At 30.4% G+C, this 10,833-nt stretch overlaps 2 protein-coding genes across 2 annotated transcripts in view; both read right to left on the reverse strand.

The window, feature by feature from the left end:
• Window positions 1–2,312, reverse strand: part of LOC101235994 (B-cell receptor-associated protein 31) — a 28,554-nt gene extending 26,242 nt beyond the window's left edge. Inside the window, exon 1 of the mRNA XM_065818507.1 lies at window positions 2,128–2,312. Coding sequence (XP_065674579.1) covers window positions 2,128–2,219 — 92 coding nt within the window. The 5' untranslated portion in view covers window positions 2,220–2,312. The remainder of the gene's footprint in view (window positions 1–2,127) is intronic.
• Window positions 2,313–4,492: 2,180 nt separating this feature from the next.
• LOC136091011 (uncharacterized) lies at window positions 4,493–5,077 on the reverse strand. Its single transcript, XM_065817995.1, has one exon. It carries the CDS (start codon window positions 5,075–5,077, stop codon window positions 4,493–4,495), a length of 585 nt encoding a protein of 194 aa, XP_065674067.1.
• Between the last annotated feature and the right edge of the window lie 5,756 nt (window positions 5,078–10,833).

The raw sequence follows: 10,833 nt of genomic DNA on the forward strand, positions 1-10,833 counted from the left end.
AGTTCAAAGAATAATATTGTATTGTTCAAAAATTATGACCATGTAAAGTTTGAACCCCCCTTAATTTGAAGGGGTTACAAATTTTATATGGTCATAATTTTTGAACGCTGAGAGATTATATTATAAAAATGTTCTTCGTTATGTACAATAATTTCATATAATAACAAAAAAAGAATTTCAATCTTTTAAGTTAACCACGTTAAAGAAAATAACTGCATAACTTATTTATTTTCTATTCAATATACATGCAAATACGCATTTTCATATTCGCATGTATATTGGATGGATTTCTTGTGAATTTAAAAGTGAACTAGAATGCTATTCAACAGGCTTTAAACGTCAATATTGCACCAATAACTTATAAACATTACATTGATGATAGCCATGCTCAATTTACTAATATTGATGACGCAAATTCTTTTTTAACACTTTTAAAATTCACAAGATAAATCTATCCAAAGTTTGAACAATTTTACACAACAGGTTTTTGGCATTTTTATTATCAATACTTAAAAACTTCTTGGTTCTTTTATATTCACTTTTTTCCGTGATCTCTTAATAATCTTCTTCATGTGATACAATCTTTCTTAACTCTTTTATAACCGCTTTTTACGTGATACAATCTTTCTAGTTTTTGTACAGCTAACCTTACCACTTTCTCGCATAACCTAACTGTACAACAGCCTATTGAAAACCATTTTTTAATTACATCATTTTTTTGGCACGTCTTCATAATGATTTTCTTCTAACATCCTTAATTATCAAAAATTCTTTAAGGATTTTATCTCATTATTCACAATGTTATCACCTCATTCAACGTGACTACTGATGCGATTGTTTTCGTTTGACATCAGAGTGTCAAACGGAAACAACAAAAGTTAATGGATTACTTAATAATAGTTGCTTGCAAATTTGTTGGAAGTTAATTAGAGTTTTAAAATATATAAATATATACCAGTACTTAATAAAAAGTAAATGTAAGCAAAAAATTATAATATATAAAGTATTATAAACTTTTATCTAGCCTCAGCTATCAACCCTGCTAAATTTTATATTTTTGCCAGGGCCCGGGGTTGGTTTGCAAAAACTCTCATTTTTAGCCGGGGCCCCAGTCCTATATTGCAGTAGTTTAAAAAAGTTAAATTTAAAAAAAATATATAATAAGGAAATTTTTATCACATTAAAGTCATATAAAACTAATTAAGCATTAAGCATTTTTTATTTAAAACAACGCCTGAACTATATTACAAAATTAAGTTGCAAAATTGAGTAATAAAGACTTAAAAACAAGCCAAAATTGATTTAATGTTACCAAATTGCAAATGAAAGATAAATAGAACTAAATAATAACTAGCTCAAAGTGTAACTAGCTTTAAACGAGGAACTAAAACTCAATATTTATTGTTGATAGCTAAAACTAAAAAAAAACTATTTATCACAAGTGTGAAAATGCTAATATTTATAGTAGTCTAAAATGGAATAGATTGCAGACAATATACATCTGGAAAAAAAACATAAAATATAGGACAAAATTATGATATCAAATAGTTAGATATTGACTGGAGCCAGGTGTAAAGTCACATATAATGCACTTGATAGGGTTTTTAAGATAGGTACTTAAAACATTTAAAGCATAAAGATACAGTTCTCAATATTTCTTACTTTTATTTAAATGAAATTTACTATATAAGTTAAAACCACTATATAAGTTAAGAGGTACTAGAAAATAGAGAAGCTCAATTAAATCATTAAAATAATCATAATAGTCAGCTTTAAGGTAGCAATATGAAATGCAATAGCAGTTTTGCATGTGATCTTGAATATAAGGGCAAAGTTTTAGTGATATTATATCGCTTAATAACACATTTTTAAATTATTATAGATTTAAAAATGAAAAAACAACCAATCTCGTGGTTTTTCCCAAAACAAAAACTCCAGTCAACCTTGTTTATTGAACTTAAAATACATTTAATTAAATACAAATACAAAAGACTTAATAATGAAAGATATTACTAATAACTTTCATTATTAAGTTATTACTAATAACAAAACAATTTTATTAATAGTACTACTAATATTAGTACTATTAATAAAATTGTTTTGTTAAACGGTTTAATAATATTATACCTTGCATTTGATACGAATCCAAGACAAAACAGCATTCCTAATCCGATCTCAGTATAGAGAAAGGCTGCTGCAGACAACCATTCCAGAGACATTTTAATATAAATAACTTCTCATATACTTCAAAAAAAAATTATTTACGACCGACAAAATATATTTAGACAAAAGAATGACCAGACATAGTCTCAACTTTATTAAAAGAATGGTACACGTAAATGTAAAAGTGTATGCAATTTGTTAGACAGTTTGAACACGAAAATTAAATGACGTTTTTTTTTAACCGTACAGGACGATTTTCTACGTGTCCGTTTTTCACGGAAAATGGGAAAAACAAACAAGTGAATCTACGGAGTTTTAATTCAGAAAATGTTTCTCGTGCTCACGCATTTGGTTTTTCCTAAACTTTTGGTTTTATGTTTCCGTAGGATAACGGACTAGTGGAACTTACTAAAATCTGTTTTTAAGCAGTCGGTAGGGAACCGCATTTTAAAAATCGCACATATAATGGTAACGAAATACTTGTTTAATGTGTGAAGTTTATATAATGAAAATAAACTTAATCGCTAATCAATCGCTAACTGCATATTTATTTATTGATTGCTTCCAATTTGATTGAAAATTTCATATAACGCACAAAAAATAATCACACATAAAGAATCGTACAAATATTAAATCGCACACACAAAAAAAGACCGAACAAAAACAGGTTTAAGTGCACTTACTTCTTCTAGATTAGACTAGATAAAAGACAATTAGAAAAGTATTGAACGTTTTAGTGAACACGTTGGCCCAGAAATAATAAAGAAATCTGAAAATATATAGGACTCCACAATCACATTATAAATGTCCTAATTAAGTTACAAAAAAAAAGTACAACGAGAAAGCGAAAATTAGCACAGGTGATACAGTAATATTAGGCATTACTTTTTGACATTAATGACTTTTTTTTTTTTTTTACAGCTTTTGATATTTTTAGCATTAACGACATCAAACAGTTGGTTATTTCAAATAATAACTCTGGAGAACACTCTAACCCTTTTAACTTTTGTACGATCAACTTTCTCTCTATTATTAGCAAGGTCATTGAGTCTTTGATAAACAAATTTCTAACGTCCTGTCTTGAGCTAAATAACTTACTGTCAGACAGTCAATACGGTTTTCAATCTTTATGTTTTACATCTGATCTGCTAACTGCTGTTGCTGAAAGAATCTATCGTGTATTAGATGGCTCTTGATATATCTAAAGCTTTTGACAAAGTTTTGCATGCTAGTCTTCTCCATAAGCTTGTCACATTTGGTTTATCTGTAAAAAAATTTGAGATTATCAAATCGTTTCTATTTAACTGCTTTATTAAAACACTCTTCTTTAATTCTAGTAACATCTTGGGTACCTCAAGGTTCTCTCTTTGGCCCTGTTTTGTTTCTTATCTAATTAATGATCTTCCCAACCTTACATCTAAAGTTGCTCTATTTACTGATGACTCAATTTTATACTCCTGTATAAAATTGAGTCATCAGTAAATAGAGCAATCTAAAGTTGCTCTATTTACTGATGACTCAATTTTATACTCCTGTCGTTCAATTGCAGCCAGTCTTGGATCTTTCAACATCCTCAACAGGCAGCCAGTCTTGAATCTTATCTCATTTTTATAACAGATTTGGGCTTGCAGTGTCTAGTGAATTTTAACTCCAACAAAACTCAGTTATTTACTGCAAACAACTATCGCAATACTTTCAACATTCCTATATTAACGAATTGTAACTTTCTCACTGAGTTTTCTTTTTTTCTTCTACTAGGATTATTGTTTACCACTGATTTTTCATGGAAACCAATGACCAATGGAAACCAACAATCTATTGCAAAGTTAGCATCTGCTAAGGTTGTTTTATGAATTTACCGTGCTCGCCATTATCTTACTCCTGATTTCATACTCTACTTCTACTAGTCTCTTAATCTTCCCTGTATGGAATACTGGTATAATATTTGGGCTGGTTCATCCAATGATGCTCTTTATCTTATAGACGAGGTCCAAAAACGGATTGTAAACGTAGTTGGATCTGCTTTATCTGCCAAGCGTGAGTCACTCTACTCTACTCTAAAAGTTGCATTTCTTTCTTTTTACTACAAATTCTATCATAGTTTCTGCTCAAAGAAGCTATCATCTCTAATTCCATCAACCAAAACTCTTTCATACTTGACTCCTTATTCAGCAAAGTCACATCCTTTTACTGTATTTGCCTCTGAATACTCTAAAAACTTTTATTTGTCTAACGGGTGATATGGAAGTTATTGGACAAAATAAAAATGTCAATAACTTATTTATAAATAAAAAACAAACTACTATTATATTTTTTTTAAATAAAGCATTTATCTTTTAATAAAAATATATAATTTTTTATATGAAAAAACACCACCATCTGCAACTGATCTCAACTTTGCTCTGACGCCTTTCATATGCGACTGTAAAAAGTTTAAATCAATTTCTTGTAGTTTTAGTTTAATGCGATCAATCAAAACTTGCTCTGTTGAAGCTTGCCAATCTCCCTCGTAAACCTTCTGTGCCAAATGTCCCCAAAAATTTTCAATTGGTCGTGCTTGAGGCACATTTGGGGGATTGGATTCTTTATCAACGTAATAGACATATTGGTCCATCCAATTTAGAGAACCTTTAGAATAATGAGAACTTGCTAAATCTGGCCAAAATAAATAGTTAAAGTCTCCATGATACTTGTGAATAAATGGAAGAAGTCGTTTTTCTAAACATTCATTAATATAGATTGATGAATTGATCGCTACAGCCTTGGGAGTGCGAAACAATGGCTCGGACATACCACGGTCAGATATGGCTATCCACATTAATAATTTTTTTGGAAATTTCTCTTTTCCTATAAAACGAGCACTTTCTGGGCTTGTATTCTTGTTGATTGTGTAGAATCCAGAATTTCCAGGCATGTTGTCCCCTGCAAAACAAAAGTATTTTTCGTCATCGATGACTAGAAGCGATTTTGTGTTAAAGAGTTGGTTAACTAGTTTCCTGCTTCTTTTCTTTGCCGATTTCAATTGTCGATTGATTTACACTGAATTTAATACCTATTTTTCTCTGACTGACCCCTTTTCGATTGTTGACAAGTCTCGTTAATTCGGCTTTCTTTTCTCTAGTCCAGGATGTCGGACGACCAGGGTGCTTTCTATCAGAAAACGATTGAACAGTTTCAAGTCTTTTTAGGTTATCATATATTGTACTTCGAGCAAATCCTTCCTTTTCAAAATGATTTACGATTTTTTTTTTTTTATGTTAGGTTTATTTACAAAAAACATTTTTAGTCGCTTTCGAAAAGATTCTCATTCAGCTGCATTTAACCTCATTTTAAATAATTGTGTTTCAAATAATAAAGTTTATACTTTATAGAACATTTATGCCTACACATAAAACCACAAAAACTAATTATTATGCTCAAATAATGAAATTAGGATTTGTCCGATAACTTCCGCATCACCCGTTAGTTTTTTTTTTCCAGCACTTAACCCTTTGGAACTCTCTCCCTCATTTTCATGTTTTCTTGACTCAAACAACTTACAACTTTTAAAGTTTACATTCAACCGTTTCCTTGCACTGCAAATCTATTCTTTGTTTTCTAGAAACTCCCAACCTAACTGCGGTTGCTTGCAGCCTTGTTAGGAGTAAACTTGAGTTAAAAAAAAAAAAAAAAAACCGTCTCGGAAAGAAAAATAGTATTAAGTTATTACATTATTAATGAACATCAAATGATTACTACATTATTAATGAACATCAAATAGCTACTTTAACTAAACTAAATTAATTTTTCTAAATTTTACTGCTATGAATTTAAGTCTTGCTTTATCCCAGTGGAAAAAATAAACCTTTTTCCACTGGGATACGACGAATTTTGAGTAGTTTGATGTTAAGTATTTCCAATCTATTAAAATACAGTTAAAATAAAAAAGGTTATTCAATTCTGGTTTTTTCTAAGAAAACGCCTTTTTACCTTTTCAGCTGCTTTTTTTAATTCACTGCAAAGCGGTAAATAAACCCGAGAGCACTGCTCTAAAATTGGTTTATCTAGTTAGTGAAAGTTTTTACGAGTATACATGGTTTACAACCTTTGAAAACTTAAGGATTAAATATCCTCAGATATTTTCTGCACTGATAATATTTACGATATAGATTGTAGACCAAGTTTAATTATGAACCTCTAACTTATAGTTTAGTTTAATGTCTTTGAAAAATGAAGTCGGTACTATTCTAAGTGTAAAAAATCTTGTTGCTACAAACTTTTAGCAGAAAAAAACTTTGTTGATGTTAACACCTTGATTGTTGCTATAAACCGCATTCCTTAATAAATTGAATGATTTAAACTTGTAGAAATAAAGATTTAGAGAACAATCAAGATTTTTAATTATAAAGGGTAAATCCATCAACATTTATAACTATAAAATTGGACCTAAAAAGCTGCTTTGTGGAGCACAACTAAGAATGTTGGTTTGGACCGAGAAATCCGAGCAAAACCAGTTAATATATATTGGAGATAAATACTGATATCTTGTTACGGAGTTTCTCTTTTGAATACTATAGATAGCAAGTTTTCCCATGCTAGAAAATGTGAGAGAGATGGGTTTAAAGTTATTACGATCTGAATTTGATTTTTTTAATATATTTGTAACAATATATTTTAAATTCAAAGGTTGTTTGACCATTTACACTTAAAGGCATAATTAACATTAGTTTTATAAAATGAACATAAAATTATTTAATTATCATAATAAATATTTCATCATAAAAAATTATCATAACAAATTTCTCCTTTCTCTTGCTTGCTTATTGGATACACTTTGGAAATGAACAGCAGATTCAAAAAAACGACAGATAACAAAAAAAGGTTTAAACAAAAAAATAAAATGTTTTTTAAAGTAAGTTTGCTTTATTATCATCAACATCAAGTAGCTTTAAATGCTTTTTTAGTGCTACTTATGCTATCTACTTATCTGGTTATAAAAGCCACTATTAGGATTTTTTATTGTTATAACTTGATATACAGTACTGTGAATATGTTTTAGACCACTTGTATAATTAGACGTATTTACAATTTTTTAGATAAATTAAATGTTTGATTTTATTTATAAATGTTGAGTTTGCATTTTTAGATTAATTAAATGGGTAAAATATCTTTAATAGAGTGACAAAAAGTTTTTGTGCTTCGTGAAGAAGGTTATTCGCAGCGCAAAACTTATAATAATATTATTCGCAGTATTCGCATTAGTATTCGCAGCGCCAAATTTTGTCCAGACCTCACAATTGATAAAATGCTAAATATTGAAACCATGAGACATCTGAACAAAAAACGTAAAGAAGCGGAGAAACTACATCAATACCTAATACGAGTTATTGATGCTATTCGGTATTTGATCGTAGAGAGTATTTTTTTACGTGGAAATGAGGAAGCCAACTTTTACAATGACTCTAAAAAAAGTGAAGTTTTTCAATGTGGTGTAGGTAAATTTCTAAATTTGTTATATTTACTCAGTATGATGAGGTGCTAAATAAAAAACTTTCAAATATTCGCAGTACTCAAAAACAAGCTAATTCATAATATGACACTGATGGTCAAGAAGGATATTTCAGAAGAGATAAATAATTCAGATTTCTTTTCACTATCAGCTGATGGCACCACTGATATTACACTCTGTGAGCAAACTTCTATTGTATTACGTTATTTTACGATTCCTGCAGAAAAGGCCGTTGTAAAGAAACATCCGATTTCAAAGGTTAAAACTGAAACAATTACTGGTGAAGGAATAAGTGAAAAAATCAAAGAGGAACTCAAATCCAATAACGTGGATATTCAAAATTGAGTGGGTATATCTTTTGATGGTGCGAGCAATATGCAAGGAATAAACAAAGGAGTTGCAACACACTTGAAGCAGTGTTCTCCCATGACAATAAATATTTATTGTGGATCTCATGGAAAAAATCTGGTTATGAAAGCTTGTGCAAAATCTTCTACTGTTTCTGTTAACCTTTTTGGAACAGAAAACAAGCCTGGTGATGTGCAGAAATTAAAGAATTTTCTATACAGAAACTCAAGGAAACGATATAATATATTTAAGAAGTGCAAATCTCTTCTTAAGGATATGAATCAGTCTCTTGAACTGGCTGCTACCCTCAGTGTTCGTTTCAGTTCCTTACAAAATGCTACAGACCAACTGCTTACACTATACCCTGCAGTAATCGATTGCCTTGAAAAAAATTTTTTTAAGGCAATCGATTACTGCAGGGCTTTTATCCCAATTTCAAAAAGGTCTTTTATCCCAATTTCAGTCATATGAAATAATTGTAACTTTATGTCTCTTCAAGAAATTTTTACTATCTTGGGTCCCCTAAATAAAATTATTCAAGGAATAACACTTGATTTTTCCATTGCTATAATGTCTGTCGATGTACCACTGGAAAAGCTTCAAGTACTAAGGGACAGTACTGGCCAAAATGCTATTTTATCTGCTGTTAAAAATTCAACTGACGCTCAACTTAAAAAACATTTGTTGATAAATGGACTCGCAGAAAGAAACGACTAGACTTTGATGAAACAGAAGATGAGCGGCTTACTCAGGCTGAAGATCAGTGACTAGCAGAAGTATTTTATACTGTAGTGGATTCAGCAACTGCAGTTCTTGTTGACAAATTTTCTTCACAGCGGAAATTTTTAAAAAGCATAGACATCTTTTTATTGAAGAATATTAGTCATAATTATCATAACTCTAATTCACAATAAAAAATTCAATCAGTGCTTGAAAAATTCAAAATTAGTATCAGTTTAAATGAATTCGCTACTGAATTGGTTCGTTTTGTGGAAATCTACAGAAAGGCTGCTGAGAAGGATAACAAAACTTTACCTTCTTTCCTCACTATTTACAATTTTTTACTGAAAACTATGTTAGATGCTGTATTCCCCTCCGTTGCAGTTCTATACAAGATATTCAGTACAATTCCAACAAATTCAGCAGAGTGTTTTCAGCAAACTGAAACTTGTCAAAACTCGTCTAATAAATCGATTGACGTTAGAGCATGTTGGGGATCGTGTTTTCTATTGTCAGTGGAACATGAGAAAATGTGGAATTTGACGCATTCAGACATAATAAAAATCTATGCTGATTCAAATGAGTTACGTGATATTTTGTATCCATAAAAAAAAATTTTTAGTATAAATATAATTTTCCTTGATCGCTTATTTGTCTCGCGTTAAAAGTACTTTATTGGGCCCCTCTTTTAGAAATTCGTACCTGCTTTTCACATGCCACCACGTCCCTGCTTTAAGAATTAGGAAAAAAACATCAACCGAGTTGACAAAGGACATTAACACAGCAACTGGGAAAAATGTCAGCTCTTCTTGTATTCGACGACACCTACTCAAATTGGGATTAAGAGGGTGTGTTGCAATTCGAAAACCATTATTACGGTGTGGCAATAAAGAAAAACGACTTTAATATGCGAAAAAACACAAAAATTGGGCCCAGGAATTGTTTAATCGGGTTGTGTACACCGATAAGTCTAAATTCGAAATTTTTGGAATATTAAGATGCCAATATGTTTGAAGAAGAATTGGAGAAGCCTATCAGCCCGAGTGTTTAAACCCTACTATTGAACACGGTGGAGGCTCTATACAAGTTTGGGGCTGTTTATCTTTATCTGGAGTAGGTGATTTGACCTAAATAGAGGGGCGACTCACCGGGAACGTTATGTGGATATCCTAAGGCACCATGCACGTACCTAAGGCACCTGAAAACACGTACGTGGAATCAAAAGCTCATCAAATATGAAATAAATAATCGTACTTTATCATACTTTTAACAATTTAAATTTATTGAATCATGAACTATTTATATTACACATATTTCAATTTTTCAAATTTTCAATGTAATAAAACTCTCTACTTTTTAAGCCAAATTGAACACATTTTTTATGATGTTTATTTACATACTTTTTAGCATTGTTTATGAGCTGAATCAGAGGCGTCCCGACGGGTGGGCTTTAAGATCTCTTTCGGACGGCTCACCAGAAATACTGGAATTTTTCAAATTTTTAATGATAAAGTTTATAAAAAATTTGTATAAGTTTTTTTAATTGTTAAAAATAAATTTAAATTATTTTTTAGAACTTTTGTTTATGAAACTTTTGCGGTGTACCAGTTTTTGTATTCTTTCGCAGAAAAATGGTTAGCGACGAATTTTCACTAGTTTCTTCAAATTTTTGTTTGCTTTTTTCAAATTTTTTAATGAATGAAAGGTTAAGTATAATACATTTAAATGCTGTAGCTGGTTGAAACATCATTAAGTGTGAACAGCTTTTGATAGCCGATTTAAATTCAAGTAATTGGTTACAACTTTTTTGATTATTCTTTCGGGCCATTTATCATAAGAATTCCTAATAAGTGCAGAAAATCAAGGTTTTCATCGAATACTGTTTTCAATCAATATGATTTCTAAACTTGAAAGTTTAGGAAACTTACTGTAGCAAGTGGAGAATTAGATTTCAAAAAAAAGTTAATCAAAATCTATCTGCAGTAAACAATTTTGAAGAGTAAAAATCCTTCAAAATTGTTGACTGTAGATTTTGATTTATATTATTTTAGAAAAACTTCTTTTTACACTCGCTACAGTGACAGATCCACTTAAATACAAACCTTGTTTTTTTA

This window comes from Hydra vulgaris, chromosome 14 (genome assembly GCF_038396675.1).
Source record: "Hydra vulgaris chromosome 14, alternate assembly HydraT2T_AEP".
NCBI classification, from domain to species: Eukaryota; Metazoa; Cnidaria; class Hydrozoa; order Anthoathecata; family Hydridae; genus Hydra; species Hydra vulgaris.